The 21775-nt window shown below is 41.5% G+C and overlaps 1 protein-coding gene across 2 annotated transcripts in view; it reads right to left on the bottom strand.

The window, feature by feature from the left end:
* Positions 1-12037: 12037 nt before the first annotated feature.
* The window catches only part of Gucy1b1 (guanylate cyclase 1 soluble subunit beta 1), a 43254-nt gene continuing 33516 nt past the window's right edge, over positions 12038-21775 (bottom strand). For both annotated transcript variants that reach the window (XM_087616309.1, NM_012769.2), the window contains 6 exon segments: positions 20100-20297; positions 17579-17816; positions 15366-15506; positions 14804-14958; positions 14331-14457; positions 12038-13303 (listed from right to left, as the gene is read on the bottom strand). In XM_087616309.1, coding sequence (XP_087472435.1) covers positions 13280-13303; positions 14331-14457; positions 14804-14958; positions 15366-15506; positions 17579-17816; positions 20100-20297 — 883 coding nt within the window. In that variant the 3' untranslated portion in view covers positions 12038-13279.

Consider the following 21775-nt stretch of genomic DNA (forward strand, 5'->3'; position numbering starts at 1 on the left):
ACACAATACAACCTAGGATCACCTGAAAATAGGAGCAGCCATTCTTTTTTTTTTTGATGTTTTTTCCCTTTATTAGATATTTTTTATTTATATTTCAAATGTCATTCTCTTTTCCAGCTTCCTGGATATAAGCCCCCATCCCATCCCCCCCTTCTTCTATAAGGGTGTTCCCCTACCCATTCACCCCCACTTCCTATCCCCCAAGATTCCCCAACACTGGGAGTTCCAGTCTTGGCAGGACCAAGGTCTTTTCCTTCCATTGGTGCCCAACAAGACCATCCTCTGCTACATATGCTCCTGGAGCCAGAGGTCAGTCCATGTACAGCCTTTGGTAGTGGTTTGGCTCCTGGAAGCTCTGGTTGGTTGGCATTGTTGTTCTTTTTCTTTTTTTTTCTTCATCTTTATTAAATTGGGTATTTTATATTTACATTTCAATTATTATTACCTTTCCTGGTTTCCAGGCCAACATCCCCCTAACCCTTTCCTCTCCCCTTCTATATGGGTGTTCCCCTCTCCATCCTCCCCCCATTACCGTCCTCCCCCCAACAATCATGATCACTGGGTGTCCAGTCTTGGCAGGACCAAGGGCTTCCCCTTCCACTGGTGCTCTTACTAGGCTATTCATTGCTCCCCATGAGGTTGGAGCCCAGCGTCAGTCCATGTGTAGTCTTTGGGTAGTGGCTTAGTCCCTGGAAGCTCTGGTTGGTTGGCATTGTTGTTCATATGGGGTCTCAAGCCCCTTGAGTAGAACAGCCATTCTTAACCTGTGGGTCACAGGCCCTTTCGTTGGGTCAAATGAGCTTTTCACAGGTGTCACCTAAGATCACTGGACAGCACAAATATTTACATTATGATCATAACAGAAGCAAAACTACAGTTATGAAGTAGCAGTGTGAATAATTTTATGGTTAGGGGTCACCACAACATGAAGAAGTGTATTAAAGAGCTATAGCATTAGAAAGGTTGAGAACCACTGGAATAGAGCCTCAGCTGAGAGTTATATCGTTAAGGTTGCCTCGTGGGTATATCTGGGTGCATTGTCTTGTTTTTCCACTGAGGTAACTCAGTGTAGACAGCACCATTTCATAGGGAGAACCCTGGACTGCATAGCAGTGAAGAAAGCTGCCTAAGTCAGCAAGTAAGCAAGCCGGGACCCAGATGCCTGCCCATCCTCTGACTGTTCCTAACTATGCAGGCAATTCCTCAAGTTCCTGCCTTGACTTCCACTTAGATGGACTGTGATCTGGAATTTTAAGTCAAACAAGCCTTTCTTCAGTTGCTTTTCATGGCGGCATTTTTACCATAGCAACAAAACCGAGCTAGCACAACAGATAATCAAGACAACATAATGCATGATTTTATGAACTTTCTCAGAATCTTTATTTTCATTAAGCTATAGTATTTTTCCTCTTTCCTCTGGATGGTTTCATTGTAACTGACTTGAGAGGGCATGAGTCAGGTAGGTTCATAAAATCACTGTAATTGAAAAATGGACTGGACCTGTGGTATAGAGCACAGCACCTCGCCATTCCCCTCCAACTACTTCTACGCACTTATTAAATCTAGACATAAATTCAACCATTCCACTGATTATGCTTTAGCCAATCAACTACCTTCAACCTCTCACATTCTTCACTTGATGCTGAGTTGCTACAAAGCCTTCTTTAATACACTGAACAATACTCAAGACAAAGAACTGGAACCCCAGTGTTGTTGGTACAGTTAGTCTGTGCTTACAGTGTCTCAGGAACTGAGTCCAGTCTCCAGCAGTCATGAAATGCATCTAACTCCCAGTTCTTTCTGTATTTTTTTTTTTGGTTACATTTCCTTCCTGACCACATGGCGCCTTCACCGTTTCTCGCTAAGGTAATGAGACATGGTCTGATAATTAACACATCTTGACATGCAAAACATTGCTTGGAATAAACACTCATTACCTACTGTTTACACTGGCGCCCTACATCCCAACAGTTCCATTGCATTTCAATGGAGGAGTGATACCTATTTGGAATTGGTGGTCAAAGAATAAAATATTTGCCCTTGAAATGAAAGTTCTAAATGTTACCTAGAGAAAAGTTGAATAACCTCCTAGAGCATTGTGAAATCTGTGGTGTGAGCAACCCTAGTGAATGATTACTGTGATGTACCACCCCCAAATGGTGTTGTTGTGACCCAGACAGAAGTGGATGTAATAACAAAATCAAGCACCAAGAACCTTACGGAATCTCTTAAGAAGGAATAGACCACGTAGTATCCTCAATCTGTAGGTTTCCTTTTTAGCAGAAGTCATGTGTGCATATAGGAAATGGGCAAAATATCTTAGTTAACCCAAGGAAGGACTTGCGTAACAGGAAAACAAGGTGAATAATAAGGACCACTGGAGGAAAAAATACTAAAACTGATGAAACTTATGAGACGGTTGGAAAAGCCTGGGAGAGTAAAAGCTGAGGAGATCACTGTGACAGATACAGTGACTTTGCAAAGGGACTCCCTTTTTAGATCCTGAGTAATCACAGCTAGAGTCCAGAACATTCCCTACCTCTCCACCCCCTGATGAGTTTTGCAACAGTGACACAAAGCAAAGTTGGGGAGGAAGGAATTAGATACAAATGCTGACTATTCTCTGCTCAGAAGTTGGTAAGGGTAAAAAAAGAAAAAAAAAAGATTGGTTTGCTGATGAAAATCTCCATAGGAAAACCTGCCATGGCTATTGCTCAAGTTCAATGGGCTAGTATATAAATAAACCAGTGAGCTCATCCCTACGGGAGCAAAGGCTACTTCCGAAAATCCAAACAGAAGGTGCAAGGTTCAGAGCTGGTATGGTTGGTTATCAGAGCTAATAACTAAGGGAACTAAGAAGCCTGAGGACAAGGATGGCAGTTATAACCAAGCCTTGTGGGACACACTAGCTGGGACACAGGACTTTACTGTCGCTGTCAAAGAAGCGCCATCATTTCTCTTTCTTCTCTTCCACCATCTTCCCAACCCATGACTTCATCCCTGGAATGATAACAATTTCTAAGGACTCTGCCCTGCTCCTTACCCAATTATATCGTGGGGAACAGTGCTGAAAAGCAATTTTAAAATTAACTCTACTTTTGTGTTATTTTTCTACTTTTAATTCAATACACTTCAGTCTTTTGATCTCTTATAAGCTAACCACATCATATCTTAAGCACTATTTTTAGCTATTTCTTAGACATAATTAAGCAGACTAGTTTGTCAGGGCAGAATACACTTCAGTGTTTCATTCATTTCTCCTATTTTTAGAGTAATTTCCTTCTTATGCTTCAATTTCCCTGACTTTTGAAGGTGTACATTCTCTGATAAATGTCCCCCATTTTATTCAGCCACAATGTAAATAGTTTGTATCTAAGTGTAAAACAGTTGAGCAATAGGAAACATTTACTCACACAAAACAATGGATCTGCAAATGCAGCTAGACACTTGGATATATTTTATGTAAGTATGAACATAGAAAACTATATGCATGTAATCTCTGCTTTCTCTTTTGAATATTAAATGTTTCTTAAAAACAGCATCTTCAAATTAAGAATGAAATGAAATGGGGTGAGAAAATGGCTCAGAGTTTAAGAACACCAGCTGCTCTTTTCAGAAGTCCTGAGTTCAATTCCCAGCAATCACGTGATAGCCCACAAGCCTCGCTAAGGAGATCTGATGCCCTCTTCTGGCTTGCAGGCATGCCTGCAGGCAGAACACTTTATACACAACAAATAAATAAATAACTTAAAAACAGGAATGAAATCAAGTGAACAGCCAAATATTCACTATTCAGTTTCAATTTAACTAGCATCATTTGGAGTATTTCCTTTATATCTGCATTCACTGAATCGTGCATTCTTATTGTTTTTAATTCAGTGTTTATACCCAGAGATTAGCGGTACTTCCAGTCTTGACCAGATGAGTCTCTTTTGCTATGGGGAACAGCTCAGAGACGCAGAGCTCTTATCAAAGTGCTATGATAACTGACAGCACAGCACTAAATGTGACATCCTTTTCAACTCCATCACTCTCTAAGGCTTAGAGGAGGTTGTAAGAAAGGACGAGACGGTGGGAGCTGGGGGATAGGAAGGAATTGAGGGAGATGCTGGTTTTAGCACATGACACGGTCATTGCTCTCATGAGCTCATCATCACTATGATGACTTGCACAACACCTACACAAGGCCAAGTCAATAAGATCAGTCAACATCGCAGCAGGCCGCACTCACCAGACTCAGTGGGTGGCTTACAACAAAATAGATTTAAAAGAGAACATGAAAGTTGGAGGGGACATGTTTGAGGGATATGGGAAGGGAGGGTGAAATAGAGGCAGATATGATTAAGAAACACTGCACGCATGTATGAGAGTGTGGATGGATAAATGAAAGATACTTAAAAGAATAAAAGCAGAAAGCTGAACAGCAACATGCTCATCTTTCTGCTTCCTGACTGTCGGTGCAAGTAAAGCCAGGGTTTTAAATTCCTGCTGCCATGATTTCATCACCATGGTGGACTATATCTCAATATGTGAGCTAAAATAAAAACCTTAACCAAAATGGAAGGAAGCAAAAGAAAGGAGGAGAAGAGGAGGAGAGGGGGTGAAGGAGGAGAGGAAGAGGTGCTAAAGAGGAGGAGAGGAAGAGGTGCTAAAGAGGAGGAGAGGAAGAGGTGCTAAAGAGGAGGAGAGAAAGAGGTGCTAAAGAGGAGAGGAAGAGGTGCTAAAGAGGAGGAGAGGAAGAGGTGCTAAAGAGGAGGAGAGGAAGAGGTGCTAAAGAGGAGGAGAGGAAGAGGTGCTAAAGAGGAGGAGAGGAAGAGGTGCTAAAGAGGAGGAGAGGAAGAGGTGCTAAAGAGGAGGAGAGGAAGAGGTGCTAAAGAGGAGGAGAAGGTAGCAGAAGAGAAAGGAATAGAAGGAAGGAAGGAAGGTATAAAGGGAAAGAGGGAAAGAGGGAGGGAAAAGGAAGGGAGGGAGGAATAGAAGGAAGGGATGGAGGGAAGGAGGGAGGAAGAAGTTGGTAAAGGCAGGGGGAGCAGCAATGGCAACTTAGTGAAAACCCACCTGCCACATTTGTTAGTAAACCTCCACTTGCCAGAGTAGAGATGCACAACCTTTATAATCATCTGATGTGGCCACATCTAGAAGGTAACTGTTGACTTCTATTCTGCTTAGTGGGGTTTTAGCACAGCAAATGGGAGCCTGAATGGGAGCCTGGGTTCCAGGTACAGACACTGGTCTTACCACTCACTTTTGTTTAGAACTTAAGTACTAACGTTCATGCACTCCAGTTCCCTCATGAATAAAATAAGGAGGTGTATAAGTGAACAGTTAAACAGACTATTACTCTGAAGTGTAAAATAACTCAAAGTCTGATGATCTGAGATTCACGCATGATCTTCATGGCTCTTCCAAAGAGTTTGGATCACTTCCCCAGCTCTGTCCTCTGTCACACACACACACACACACACACACACACACACACACACACACACACACACACACACAGCTACTCTTCTAAGCTCAGGTATGTTCCACTTTAAGGCACTGCTGTCCTTAGTGGTTATCCCATGGGATTCGCATCTCTAAAATGCTGAGGTCTTCTGCTGCAACTGGGTTGCACTGTCACCAATATTCTTCATTATGCCAAGCCTCAACTTCTCTGTATGACTCTTTCAATAATAGACCTTCAACTGCTATGAAGCTGTACACCATAGCCAATGGCCTTTCCTGGCCTCTCAGTGACAAGCTTCTGCTGCTCTCCATGACCACTTCATTCCTTCAAAACCAGAACCACTTGGTGATTCTTACATTACCAGGTTTGACTGCCAACACGAGGTGTGACCATGGCTGCCTCTAGAACACAGCTTCTGAAGCTAATAATTTGAATGTTGGAATGACAATTATGCTGGGTTTAATAAAAATTCATTATTAAATTACTTATCCTATTTTCTTTTTTCTTTTTTTGAATGATGACTAGGGATGTTTGAAATTTGAAATCCACATGCTCCAGCTACTGGTATTTGTTCCACACATTCTATTTTTCAGTAGACTTTATTTGTAGGGAATACACTTTCAGTTTTCTAATGAAGCCAATACTGTTATGTGGAGAGGAAATTATTATAGACTATATAAAGGCATGAAGTTTACTTACTTAAATCTTATCTATTCTTAAAAATGTAACAAAACCAATGAGTGCATGTTTCTTAAAATATCATTGCAAGTCAAACTCTGAAAACCTTTTTGTAACGCTCAAAAATCCTAGCTCCTCAGTAGATTGTAAAACTGATAATAATGGTGATGATTATGAGGATGAGGATGATGAACTGAAGAAACAGCCAAGTAGTTATAAGCAAATATTTGTCTTGAAACAGAGATATGTTTGCTTCGTAGCACATGCACAGGTTCACAGATATCTCTGTCTGTCTGTCTGTCTGTCTGTCTGTCTGTCTGTCTGTCTGTAACTCTAGGGGATCAGAAACCTTTTTCTGACCTCCATGGGCTCCTGACAAGAAAGGAAGTCATGCAAGTGAACATAACACACTTAGAAAGGAGTAAACTAATACCAGAAGTTTGGAGAAAGAAGGGAGCTATGTTAAGGAAGCTAGAGGGAGGGAAAGGGGGTATGTGATCAAGATACATTGTATACATATTTGAAATTTTTAAATAATAGGAAAATAAAAAGGGGACCAGTCAGGTCTCTTGTTATTTGCGGAACTCAAATTGTATTCACTCACTCAGATTTGATGTTTCTTCTGACTTTGTCCTAGAATCTAGGACACAGTCTCATTATGGACACTGGTGTATGCCCTGCCACTGCCACACTGCCAAGGGAGGAGAGGACTCAGTAGCAGGCTTGGCACACACTGAGGTGAAAATGAAAGAACTCTCAGTTCTGTGATTTGTACCCACACCCTGCACAGTGCGTCATCACAATGCCAGCTCAGGCCCTGCGGTCTTACAGAGTCTTAGGGCTGTGCTATCTTTAAGGGGATGGGCGATTCCACTAAAGTTTGTCCATGTGAGAAAAGTCACAGAGGGAAATTATTAATGAGTTTTGAGGGATAAGTTTTAAAAATTAAAATTTTCCTTTCCTATCTCTTCCCTTCAGTGACCCCAAAGTACCTGATGAGCACTTGTGATTCTTACATACCAATGGGCAAAGGTGGGTCAGTGGGTAACTGCTGCCTTTACAAGAGAGCCAACAGAAGTCTGGATTCCCAGAACCCACGTAAAAGCCAGATGTGGTAATGCACATCTGTCATCTCGGTGCTTCTTTTTTTTTCTTTTTAAAATTTTTTATTAGATATATTTCTTTACTTACATTTCAAATGTTATTCCCCTTCCCTCTTTCCTGTCCATAAGTCCCCATTCCCTCCCCTCCCCCTCCCCCATATGGGTATTCCCCTTATACATCTCCCTTATTGCCCCCCATATTCCCCTGCTCTGGGGGGTCCAACCTTGGCAGGACCAAGGGCTTCCCCTTCCACTGGTGCCCCAACAAGGCTATTCTCTGCTACATATGCAGTTGGAGCCCTGGGTCAGTCCGTGTATAGTCTTTCAGTAGTGGTTTAGTCCCTGGAAGCTCCTTCCCCGTCTCTTTCAATCCTTCCTCTAATTCCCCCCCAAGGGGGTCCTATTCTCAGTTTGGTAGTTTGATGCTAGCATTGACCTCTGGATTGGACATGCTCTGGATGTATCTCTCAGGAGAGATCTATATCCAGTCCCTTTCAGCATGCATTTTTAGCTTCATCAATCTTATCTCATTTTGGTGGCTGTATATATATGGGCTACATGTGGGGCAGGCTCTGAATGGCCTTTCCTTGAGTCACTGCTCTAAACTTTGCTTCCATATCCCCTCCTATGGATATTGTTTTTCCCCTTTTAAGAAGGAGTGGGAGCATCCGCATTTGGGCATCCTGTGGTCTGTGGATTGCATCTTGGGTAATTCAGGCTTTTTGGCTAATATCCACTTATCAATGCATCTCAGTGCTTCTCTAGAGAAATGGAACACAGAGGAAGAAGAGTCCCAGGACTTGCAGGAAAGGAGACACTAAGTTTGCCCTTAGGTTTCTTTCTTATGAGCTATTTTTCAGATCTCTCCATCTGGACTATTAAAGTTATTACAATCAAATTTTTAGATATTTTTCCTACAAGGTCCAGACCAACTTTATGCCCTGGGTACACAGGCCTTTTATCGATGCACTATTGTTGCTGTAAAGCATGGTTTAACCGTTGGTAGTATCTCAATCAGCTCCCTGATTACTGAGTAGAAACCTGGGTCCAAACAACTGAGTTGTAAAGACGGTGGAGAGAGGACCTCAGTGTAACTGGGCTCAGAATCTTTTTTCTCTATCAATGTTTTGTCCTAATTTGATCCCTCTCATGGTATTACTTCTGTTTAATATGAGAGAAATTCAAATGTAATGTAAATGAAGACTTTAAGATTACTCTTTTACATCCTCAATTTCTTTCTTCGGAGACTTGAAATTCTTTCACTTGCTTGTTTAGAGTTACATCAAGATATTTTATATTAAAAAAGATATTTTATATTATTTATGGCTATTATGTAAAGTGTTCTTTCTCTGATTTTTTCTCAGTCTTTTTATTGTTTGTATAAAGAATAGCTACTGATTTTATTTTTAGATAATTTTGCATCCAGACACTTTGCTGAAGGTGTTTATCAGCTGTAGGAGTTTTGGGTAGAGTCTTTAGGGTCACTTCTGTATCTGGAAGGGATAGGAACTCCACAGGAGTGATTGATAGAGTCAACGAAGCTGGACTGTTGGGGTCTCTCAGAGACTGAATCATTGCCCATGTCAGGGGGACTAAGCTCTCCATACATATGTAGCAGAGGCACAGTTCAGCCTTTATGTTGGTCTCCCAACAACTGGAGGGGGATGTCCCTAAATCTGTTGCCTGCCTGTGGATCCTGTTCCCCCGTCCGGGCTGCCTTGTCTGGCTTCAGTGGGAGAGGATGTGCCTAGTCCTGTAGTAACTTGATGTTCCAGGGTAGGGAGATACACAGGGACCTCCACCCTCTCAGAGGAAAAAGGTAGGGGGATGGAGGGAGGCGCTGTGTGAGAGCCGACAGCAATTGGGGTGTAAAGTGAATAAATAAATAAATTAATGGAAAAATAACTCTTTAAGCAGTATTTTCTACCTTTTCCTTGACAACTTTCAGGTAAATGAACTTTGTTTACAAGTGTACTGTGTTATAGCTTCCTTCACAGATTGCTTATTCTACTAACGTTCAACTCCCTACAAATAAACAGGAAATGCTTGGTCAGAATTTATAAACAAGGTGTCTAAGACTTGATTTACTATCTCATAATGAGTAAATGTTTTGTAGCATTCGTTTGAATCTGTGGGAGAGTAAGGAAGAATTCCAGGCTGCACAGAGCAAGTGACTGCTAGTTCTTAGCCAGGAGGGTGCAGTATCCTCCAAGAACAACTGTTTCAGTCCCTGACTGTCCACCGCCTTGATGACGGTGTTCTCTGCTGCCCTCTAGTGGTTCACAAGCCATTCATACAGAGAATACAAAGAAACCCACTTAGGTAAAGCCTGCAAAACACTATTCTCCTCTTTCAAAGACAAAACAAACAAACAAACAAAAAACAAAATAGCACATCACCTAACAAGCCAATCACAGATTTAAACAAAATGAAATCATTAGCTAGGAAATATAATACACATGTTTATTTACATGTATTCATGAAAACATTTTTATTAATCCAAACTGATAAACTGCTATCTTTTACACTTGAATTTAACTTGGGGGAGTTTTTCTTTTTCATTGCGTTTGTTTGAATATTTCAACCTTTTCTCTGTTTTGCTTGTTGACCTTACTGTTTCCTGAAGCCATGTCTTGTCCGTGGATTAGCATTCCCAATGCATTCCCAATGATTGTAAATGTGCATGCCTTTGGTTATGGTTCTATCCTCAAAATGTTGAAGCCAAGTTCTAATTCTATGATGTCCTGATTTAAAATATCAACCAACAATTTCAGCCACAGTTATGTTCTCACTTTTAACAATGGCAGAAGGAGGTCATAGCAAGATTTGGTGAATGTATCATGGTCGTGAACTTCTTATAGACGATGTGGAAACTGAAGCTATATGCACCCAACAATATTTTTACACTCACCATGTTCCATTGAGAGAATAGCCATTACTCTTGCTAACACAGCCATAGACACTCTACAACCCATATCTAATATTCTCATGACCTTTCCCCAAATTCACTCTTCCTTCTGCACCCTCTATCCTATTTAGTGCTTGTGTCATCTATCAACTAACTGGACGGGTAGCCTTCTGTTCACCTTTCTCCTCATACCCCTTGACCCATATCTTACTATACTCTTTGAGTGATGAACCTGGATGTGATGGCCTTCTGTCCTTCTATCATTTGAGTGCAGGCCCATGGAGAAGTACATCCACTCCCTTAGTCTGCCCATTGCAGCTCTCTGTTGTTACCTCAGCCAACACCAATGGCAGCAGGACTTCCCTCAAGAACCAGTTTAATGATACCTTAATAACAGTGTTTCTGTTGCCTATTCTTTTCCCCAACCTCACACATTTGCCATGCTTCCTGAAAATGTAGTCTCTACTCACTCCACAGACTGCTCCCTCTGTTCCTACAGTCAACATGGTTTATCAACTGCTTATTTTGTGGTGAGCAGGTGACAGGTTGGAAAAGAGGAAGTTTAGTAGCTATAAGAGATTTTCAGTGAACCAAAGAGATATACAAACAAACAACAAAAAAAGTGCTTCCAGACAGAGGAGGTACAGTCTTATACAGATAACAGCTAGCAGATGACATTGGCCAAGGGGACACTGTTCTCTAAGGGGTATAGACAAGGACTAGAAACAAAGTAAGTTTATATAGGAAAGAAATTTGAGTGTGGAGTGGAGAGGGAAAATGTGAGAAATGGGTCATTAAAGCAAGATTTGGCAATATTTCAGATTGGGTGGTTTATAGCTTTTTGACATATCAGAACAATCAAATTGTGAAATTCTGCAAGTAAATGCTTTACATGCAAAGAAGTTTTGCTTAGTAGCACGGTTCTTGTTAGAGCTCTCTTAATGTAACAAAGTGTGGAAGAAGACGAGGGGAAAGTTTTGACTTCAGATTGTGGTTATAGGAGTTTGGGTCCATGGTCTTTACTGCTTTTGCACCTGTGATGAGGCCACATCACAGAAGGAATGATGTTACTCACCTTCTGGCAGTGCAGAAGTCAGTGGGATAGGGGACACTGGAACTCTCAATCTGTCAAGGGTGCTACTTCCGTGACCTAACTTCCTTCCACTGGAGCCTTTTATCTGAAACTGCACCAAGATGACGAGCATGACACTTATCTACAAGTGTCTACAAGACAGGCATCTGAGGGAGACAGTCAGGTCTAAAAGATAGCATGCCCCGAACTCCTGACACATTGTAAGCCAGAAGGATCCTCAATAAATATATACTGTGCATAGGAAGATGTCAATGTAGTTGGAATTTTCTTTAACCAATTTTGACCCTTTTATTGTTATTTCTTTATATTAAACATCATTCATAGTTTTGAATATTAAACATGTTAATTATCTATGTGCAGTGACTATCTAATTAGTATATAGTATATCGCATATCACATATCGTGTATCATATATAGACAGTGAGTGAATTCTTTCCGCTGAGGTCATTTCATGGATCTCTTCTCTTTCATCTGTTAGTTTCTGTTCTGTTTCTTTGTTAGTATTAAAGTGCCACATGCATGTCATCCCAGTAGTAGCTCAGGAAGAGTGCTACCTAGGACTGGGGACAGGCTGGCTAAGAGTGAGACCAATCAAACAAAAACAAAACCAGAACTTAAGTAAGAGGAACTTTCAAAAATGCAGAGTGCAGTTGGAGAATGGGTACAGCTCACTGCTGCAGCATTTGCCCTGGTTTCTGCTCCCGGTTCTGAAAACAAATTATAGAAGTCGAAACATCAGAATTAATGGATAGCTTGCAAACAAAGTTATAAAATGCCATTAAATATAAGTTAAGAAAAATCACAAGTGGTGTCAATTTCACTTTATTAAATTAAAGTGCACTGTAGACAAGTGGTAAAAATAATTTATTGTAGATTCTTTTCCACAATTAACATGTAACATTTATACATACAATGATGTGCTGATATGAAATACTAAATGAAAGACAAACATTTTTACAGAAAAGCAGTTTCATTCTATTTTATAAAGATAGATATCAATAAATTATCGGAGACATTTAAAGAATGATAGGCCAAATATTCCAGCAGGAAGGCAGTCCATTCAGAATTAAAATGGCTTTATGAATATTCTGAATATGATATCTTGGGTAAGTTGACATTCTTCTGAGCTAATAAAGAAACTCAAGCCTGGAGTTAGGCCAAGCGGGCTCTAATAGCAATGTCCTAGCTATGTATTCCTGGCCTTGCTCTTGGACATATTTTAACCACTAACACTTGCGTAAGCAAACGTAAACATTCAGTGTGAAGCAATTCAGTCCCCATCACAACCACAATGGTCAAGAACACTCAATATCAAGGGCTTCAGTACAAATTAGGGCAACATGGATGTTAGAGAAGCTGTAATAGGGCATGAAATTTGAATGAGCAACCAATGTAATAACAGAAATATGTATCCTAGAGTTCCAGAAGGGAACTGACGTACTTCAAAATAGTCACTCTTTTTTCCTAATACAGCATATTAGTTCTTACTTCAGAAGTCTAGAAATAAATTGCCTTTTTTTCTAAAACTTAGATTCACTTGTTTATAAAATGGTTTCTAGCAGGACATGCACCAACATGATATAAACTTTGTTTTATGTTATAGTCATTTAAATATACACATACATACATACACATATACACAGAGCATAAAACAAATCTACCAAGCCATGGCATATATACGCATGGCCAGACACTATTAAGTCTCATTTCATCAGATTTAACAAACTTAAACTAGAGGGTGCCTACCGCTTTTAGATTGTCAGTCTCGGTAACGCTTGTAGCAGAATTTAAGAAACATGAAGCTCAAATCATTCACCTCAAAAACCAAACCTTAGAAGATATACTGAGACTTTAAAAGTAATCAAAAGGCAGGGCTAACACCAAATAAACCGTACTGTGAGATCTGTGTATCTAGGAGAAAGACTTGGGTCACTAAAACAGGAAGTAGAAATTGTTATCCACAGGGAAGGCGTGCTCCTGGCTTGACGCACATTAGGCTGTCACCAGAGCCCAGCTGACAGTTCTTTTTGCCCCACAAAGGCTGCCATTCAGTTTTCATCCTGGTTTGTTTCCTTAAACGGATAGAAAACATATTATTAATATTAACCATCAGTCTTAGTGAAACCTACAATGTGCCCCAAACAATTTCCCTGTCTCTGACAATAGAATTTGCATTTATATATAGCATTCCTATAAACCATCTTCACCCCATGTTGAAAAGAAATTATTCTTAGGGTCTTCTGACTAAGAAAACTGACACCAGACAATTTGGTCCTTCTGAAGGGCACCCATGAACACGCAAATCACAAGCAAATTATTTAGCAGAGTAAAGACAACTAAAAAAGTTTACTTATTTTAAAGTGGCCATTTTGTTCCCTCTAACATTCTTACAGTCTAGGAGAACAGTTTTAGGGAATGTATAAACACAGGGAAAGATATGTGTTCAAGCTATCTCACACCCTCTGAGGAGTACATGCATCACAGAGGGAACAAACAGAACTTGGGCGTTTAATTTGACCTCTGATGAAGAGGCCAGGCATGGCTTGCATAGTGCAGTCCTCATGTGGGTTGTGGCTGGAGTGGAATCTCAGCGCTCAGGAGCCTACATCTTCCCTAAGGAATTGTTTGGATTCTGAAAAATGAAAATCAGGCATCTCTTCAGGAGAAACTCAGAAGAGACCAGGTCATCGAGAGTCCCTCAAACATTCCACAGGAGTTTCTGCAGTCCTTAGGAGAATAATCAGCTTCCTGACTGATAAAACTGCCAGGCAACATGGCCGTCATGTAGACTTACTGAGATCTCAGAGGGAGCAGCAGGAGAATGCAGCACTTGAACTGCGTTTGCGCTGAACTGTGAGGAAGGAGAGCTCATCTGTCCTCTACCCAAGCCTTCCTATTCCATCACAAAACTCAAGCTGGGACCTTACAGCATCTTCTAAAGCAGAGCTCATTCTAACTCTTTCATCAATGCTACAGTGCTATACCATTTTACTAAGAGTTCCTTTCTGCAAGCAAGAACTCTTTGCATTTCTGGTGCTCATGCTTGAACTCCCCACTAGCATTCTTCTCAGGAAAAAGCAATGCTCTGATGGGCCATACCTCTGTGCCTGTGTTTTTCCTGGATAGAAACCAGACTTGCATTGGCTCCTTCTTGCCCTTCATGGACACAGGACCTCTGTGCTCCAAGTGGAACTGTGGATCCGAGTTTTCTGGGGACATGAGACACCTAAAAGTCATGAGATGGAATAGAGAGGGAACCAGATGAAGGTTGTGTAGAGAATAAAGACAGCCCAGTCCCAACACTGCAGTTTGCATAGAGAATTAAGACAGCCCGGTTCCAACACTGCAGCTGTAGTTTGAGGCAGTTAGGACTTTTAGTAATGGTGCTTTATCAGAAGCCTTCAGGGAGAGACGGAACGGTTTAGGGTGGAAAGAGCAGCACACTCTTCTCCAATGAAAAATAATTTCAATAGCAGAGGGGAGACTTGGAGGTAGCAGTAGTTTAAAGACAGCAAAAGCACACACTTCACCCACATGGCACCCTGCAAACTGCATGCCTTTCCCCTCCGCACCTGTATGTATATTCGGAAACGTTTATCTTCCCCTTTTCTCCTGTGGTTTCTGTCCTGCTTGTGAGGTTGACAGTATTTCCGAAGAGACAATACCGTGGCATCCGCTGTCCAATCACACCTGTCACCACCTCCCCAGTGTGGATCCCGATGGTTATCTGTGGAAAGCAAAGTTTTGCTTCAATAGCCTTGATGGCTAACAAACGTGTTTCACAGACTCTCTCAAACACCGTCACACAATATCTCTCTGTGAAGAGAAATAATCCTGAAGGTGAAAATGACATTGATAAGGAGTGGGCAACTTCCAGGACGAAATAACAAAACAGAAACAGTGGGAGATCTCCTCATCCCCAGCATGCTCGGTCCACAGAACCAATGGACCAGTTCATTTCCCATGTCTATGGAAGAGTAAAACGCAATCAGCTCTTTGCATTCAAAATGCCCCTCTTTGTACATGTTAACCCTTGCCTCAGAGGGAATATGAAGCAGTTATCAGCCAAGCTCTACTATTAGTGCCATTTATTTATTTATTTATTTATTTATTTATTTCCATTTATTTCCTCACCTGAACAGATTCGCCATCTACTTGAACTTGACCAGCAATTTCCATCATGTCTAAAGCCAGGTGGCAAATGGACCGTGCATGGTGGATACAAGGTTCTGGCAAACCACTCACTGTCATATACTTGTCACCAACTGTTTCCACCTAAGGTGATACAAACATTCACACATTCGATGGTTGACATAAAGCAAGGGTTTATCACGACCACCACCACCACCACAACCACCACCACCACCACCACCACCATCATCATCAAACCCCTAACAGCGTGAGCTCTAGCAGGTTGCAACCTTCTAATTATTTGGAATAATTTTGCAGGCAGCTTGGGTCTTGATCATTTCATCTGAGATCGCCTTATAACTCAGTAGAATATTTATGTGTACATGCAGATATATGTAAAAAAGTGCTCTTACATAGGCATGTCCAAGTGTGTGCATGTGTGTGGGTACTGCGCTTTCCTAAACAATATAGAGGCTACAGGTTGACAGAAGAGTGCTCGCTCGCTCTCTCTCTCTCTCCCTCTTATTTGTACTTTTCTTTTTGCATGCGTGCGTGCGTGCGTGCGTGCATGCGTGCGTGTGTGTGTGATCTTATTTTTGAGGCAGGGTCTCTTACAGAACCTAGAGCTTACTGTACTGGCTGGCCCCAAGCCCTCAGCATCCATCTGTCTCCATCTCCCCCAGCACCAAGGTTGCAGAAGTGCATGGCCACCCTGGCTTTTCCAGACTAGAGTCCTCCTGCTTGCAAGGGCCTCAGTAAAATATTCCATTATTTCTTTTCCTCCTGAAGCAGCAGTTCAATAACACAGGAGCTGTTGACTGGAGTTCATCGACTTACTCCTGGCTTCCATCCTTTTTGTAACTGTTCACTAAATTATATTTTTAACTTTTAAATGCAATGGCTTATTTTTGTGTATGTTGTCCAGGTACATGTCTCCGTGAGCAAGAAAATGAAGACTAGAGAATGACCTTGGGTATCATTCCTCAGATGCCACCCACCTTCTATTTCAAAATAAGCAAAGTAGGTTAAGACCATATTCTGTTATGATGTGCTCACCAAGTGTAGCGCTGTGCCTCGGAAAAGAACCACAAAATAAATAGTTCTTATGAAGTTATATTACCCCAGGAGCCTAGAGACAGTCAGTAACATTCTTGCCTTTATAAAGCAATATTCCACTGACTTCATTCTTCCAATATTATATTTGTTTCTACTTAAAACAAAGGGCAGAGATGTCTTGTAAATGTTTATCTTCAAGTCGATGGTATCTAAAGTAAACCTGAGGCCCAAGACCCTTCTCAAGGTCCACAGCTTCTTCACAGTGCAAAGCATTTATGTATTTTAGGAAAAAAAATCTCTTTGCCTGAGTACAAAAATGAATGCTGTGTTTATATGAAATATAATAAACCATCTGCACAGACTCGTTAACCTAAGTGCAAAGAAACTGCCGGATGCTTCGTGTCAGCCAGAGCTTGCTCCATGAAACGTCATCGCGGTCGCAGCGAAGAGTTTCCTAAGTGGTAACTACTTCATATTGAAGTTTATACCATGGACTAGTTCTGCCCTCAGGCTTGCTCAGGACAGCTTCCTTTTGCAGTGAGCAACGTACAGACTCATGGTTAGTCAGGGAGCTGGGAAAGACTATGGCTTGCCCAGCACAAAGTGAAACATCTGTGTCATCTCCAAATCCCAGTGCACATCTGTAAAGAGGGCACAGAAACAATGGAAAAGCTGGTGATGTGGAGGAAGGCCCTCAAGGTTTGCCTTCTAGGAATGACATGTCTGTTGTATTCGGGATCATAGAGCAGCTTCAGGTGCCTTCCCAGGGCGTACACAAGGCTTGAGCAAGTTGTCTGTACTTCAGGGGTTAGCCCCTACCCATGCTTGTGCAGCAGCCCTGGCTCAAACCAATGAATCATAAAACAAAAACCAGGAACTAGGACATGAAAGTGAGAGGGGCACTTGTCAGGAAGAGTGAGGTGGGAGGGAGGTAAGAGAAGACTCCTGTGAATAAGATCAAATGCATTAACCACGTGTATAAGTTATCAAGCCATACATTTCTTTACAATGAGGAAGTTACTTAAGCCAGTGGCCTGCAGTGAGTCTTAACACACTAGCGAAACAGCTATAATCTAAGTGCAGTGGCCAGGGGCTTCTGCAGAGGAGTCTTGGAAGCCCAGACCTGTACTGCACTACAGCAGGCTCCCATGATGACTTGCCTTGTAAACAAATGGGTTTTTCCGTGAATCAGTCAGTGTGTCGAATCTGGTGTAGAGGTCGTTGAGTAGATTGACAATCTTCATGGCCCCTTCTCCAGATGCATGCTTGCTACAGAAAGCGTTGAAGCCCACAATGCCACTGAAGAGGATGGTCACATTGTCGTATCTTTTGGCCGGCACTGGACGCTTGTGTCTCAGCTCATTGGCAACAGATGGAGGGAGAACAGAATATAGCAATCTATGGGGATTAGGAGAAATCTCTGTAAGATGCTGGTGAACCTTTACCCTTCCAGCTGGGCCTCTTTACTGCAGCAATGCCATTGTGGTAGTTTTTAATGAGGCATCCTTTAAAACCAGTATCAATTATTAGCTACATACAAAACAGGGAAACATACTAATCATTTGCCTGTTGTATTCATAGATATTCCCCATTCATGAATCTTTTCAAACCAACTCAAAATAAGCCAAACAAATTAATAGGTGGGAAAAATGCAGGGCCATCAATAAGACCTCACAGTTTTCACTTGTAGCACTGGCTTCTTACCCTGTTCTTATGACAGCGACAGGCTTGACATTGTTGGTGTGAGCATCTAAAATGTTGCACCACTAGTGTAATAAGAGAAATGTGTTTATGTTACAGGGATAAGATTTATCTCAAATATTGCAAAGCCACAGCAGACAAAGTAGATTTGCTTCCTGGTCTTATTTATCCTTCTATCCTTCCTGGAAGAAACTGATAAAAGCGATGAAAGCGGTCCAGATGACCAGACATTTTATTTCTCTAGGCAATGCCACTACCACGGCTTTGGGAATTGAGCTGGAGAGACTGTGGCCAACACACAGTAGGAGAGGAGCTGGTAGATTTAGAAGGAAAGCAAAAACCTCTGGGCTCAGAGCCTGGAGAAACAAGAGGAATGGAGGTCTTCTTATCTCTTCATCCTTTTAGCCAAAGGGCAAAGTTCAAATATGAAAAACAGGCCTGAGCTGTCTATTTCCTCTTTAGAGTAGTAGAATTTTGTCAGTGATTAATTTTCTACTTTATTTTTATTGTATATTTTATGTATTTACATTGCAAATGTTATCCCCTTTCCCTGTTCTCCCCTCCCATGTCCCCTCCCCCTGCTTCTATGAAGGCGCTCGTACTCCCCCCTACCCACTCCCACCTCAACACCCTGGCATCCCCTACACTGGGGAAAGGAGCCTTCACAGGACCAAGGTTTTCTCCTCCTATTGATGCCAGATAATTCCGTCTTCTGCTACATATGTGGCTAGAGCCATGGGTCCCTCCGTGTGTACTCTTCCGTTGGTGGTTTAGTCCCTGAGAGCTCTAAGGGGGTTGGTTGGTTGATATTGTTGTTCTTCCTAAGGAATTGCAAACCCCTTCAGCTCCTTCAGTCCTTTCTCTAACTCCTCCATTGGGGACCCCTGCTCAGTCTGATGGTTAGCTGTGAGCATCCACATCTGTATCAGTAGGGCTCTGGCAGAGCCTCTCAGGAGACATCCAGGCACTTCTTGGCATCCACAATAGTGACTGGGTTTGGTGGCTACATATGAAATGGATCCCCAGGTGGAGCAGTCTCAGAAGATGAAAAAAATCTCCCATGCTCATGGATTGGCAGGATTAATATAGTCAGTGATTAATTTTAGCTTGTAAAGAGGAATCATTTCACGTAACATTGAAGTTGGATCTTAATATTGAATATGAGCAGTACAACAGCTTAGTTTGAAATACAACTAGATGGTTGATAATGAAATTGTCCTAAAATGAAGTCTTTACTATAAGATTAAACCCTGATCCATAAATCTAAACATCAGTTGTGAAAGTTAAAGAAGCAGAACATCCATAAATAATGCAAATCGTTTTTGAAAATCCTTTCTATCTTGGGCAAACCAAAAACAAAGGGGCCTGTGATGGATCCTGATTTTCTAGTGCAGAAGTCAAGCTCTAGTGACAGTCATATCAACTCTGAAGGCTGGACAGCAGACTGGTGAGAGAAGTGGGCACCAAGCTAACAGCTCAGTAGTACCATGAATCAACAGCATGTTTACTACGGAATGCAGAAGATATGGATACTTTCATAATTTAAAGTCTACATCTTTGTAGTACTTGATATATGTTTACTCTTGGTATATCCTGAGACATCCCCCAAAGGCCGATGCGTTTAAAGCCTTAGTCCCCAGGCTGCGGTTCCATTGCAGATTGGTGGAAACTTTAAGAGGTAAGACCAGTGGGAGCAAATTAGCTCAGCTGGGAACACCCTTGACTGACACACAGATCACGCCTTTACCTTTAGCATCCCAGCCAGCATGACATGAGCAGACTACTTTGGCCTGCATCCCTCCTGTGATGTCTGAGCTCATCACAGCCTAAGGCAGTAACTACTATGAGAAGACTGAACCAAATAGTGTCCAGGGACCTGAGAAGTCCCAGACTCTTCCCGTGAGAGATTGAACTGTAGCATTATACAAGTGGTAAAAAATTGTGAATAAAAGCCAGCCTCTTTGGTCATCCCAGTCTTACGTGTCTGTCTTTTTCTTCTCATCCTCCAAAGCCCTCAGTGTGAGCTGCAGCCTGTCTGTGAGGATTTCCAGCTCTTGTGTCAGTTTGTACTCCTCCCGGAACTGTTCTCCCAAAAGGACCAGGTCTCGTGTAGCATCATGGAGAGGGATGTCACTCAGGTACAGGCCTCTTCTTGTTAGGTCATCCAAGTTCATCACACTGTCACAAAGAGCTTGAGTTAACATTACCATTTCTGTCTACATGGTAGGGTCAGCTCTAGACACAGTAAGAGGCCTGAGGTAGCTTTCTCTTTCTCCACCTTCACTGTTCAGATCAGGTTGAGGAAACAAGAAAAAGCCAACCTAACTTGGCTTTGCTTTTAGTGTATCTAAAACCCTACTGGCAAGCAGCAAGCTTGAAATATATTTGTTAAGTTGTACTTTCGAAGGCATCTACCTTCAATGAAAGATAATTCAGAAAGCTGCCCCACAAAAATTGCCTTAGACATTAATGCAAGACTAGTGTATTTTGAAAACTTACCTTGTTCTTCCTTCTCATAAAAACCAGTAGAAAAAGTTATCTCCATGCATGTGTCAGGAGTAATGATGTTTCTGTTGAGAAACCACTTTGATTTGCCTTATGGCTTTAAGAACCTTATCATTGCAACACCACTGTATGCAATGATTGGTTTCCTGAGGTTTAGTGAACCTCGTCAGCATGTATTTTAAAGACTCCTTGTTTAGAGACTTTACGTTGTTCTTTCTTTGGGCTTTCATTTCTCCCTCCAGTCTTTCTTCCTTTGGTTGACTTTTCTCCTTTTTAAAATGTGCTATCTTACCAGAGCTTCCAGGGACTAAGCCACTACCTAAAGACTATACATGGACTGACCCTGGACTCTGACCTCATAGGTAGCAATGAATATCCTAGTAAGATCACCAGTGGAAGGGGAAGCCCTGGGTCCTGCTAAGACTGAACCCCCAGTGAACTAGACTATGGGGGGAGGGCAGCAATGGGGGGAGGATGGGGAGGGGAACACCCATAAAGAACGGGAGGGGGAGGGATTAGGGGGATGTTTGCCCCGAAACCAGGAAAGGGAATAACACTCGAAATGTAAATAAGAAATACTCAAGTTAATAAAAAAATAAAATAAAATGTGTTATCTTACCTCGCTGAATTCTATGAATCTCTGTAACCTAAACCTTATCCTTTCTATACATTTATTATAATAATCTTGATCGATTCACTAAAATTCTGGTAAGGAAACAGTTCAGTTAAAATTTACTAATTAAACATTTAAAAATATTGGCTTGAATCAATACTTAAAGTGTCAAATTATTTCTAGTTATTCAAGATAGCATTTTTAAAATGACAAATATGGACTATAACTTTACTATGGAATTTTGGATTAAGAAAAGGTCTCAATGAACCTGTTCTCAATAGAAATTTTGATGTCAAAACAAAGAGTCCCATGTGCAAGTACAGAATACCCAAGGGTGCTGTTGACAAAAATAGCTAACCATTTTATTAAAGTGAGTATATATAGTTTAAAGACCTCTTGCAAAAACAAACCCATCTGAGAAGGTGATAGATCACTTGCCAAATGACACAAATGGAGCCAAACAAGATCTACTCATGAGCAAAGACAAAGATGAAATAACCTCAAAATTGAAATGAATATTTTAGTGCTGGGTGTAATA

Source organism: Rattus norvegicus, chromosome 2 (genome assembly GCF_021556685.1).
Source record: "Rattus norvegicus strain SHRSP/BbbUtx chromosome 2, alternate assembly SHRSP_T2T, whole genome shotgun sequence".
NCBI lineage: Eukaryota > Metazoa > Chordata > Mammalia > Rodentia > Muridae > Rattus > Rattus norvegicus.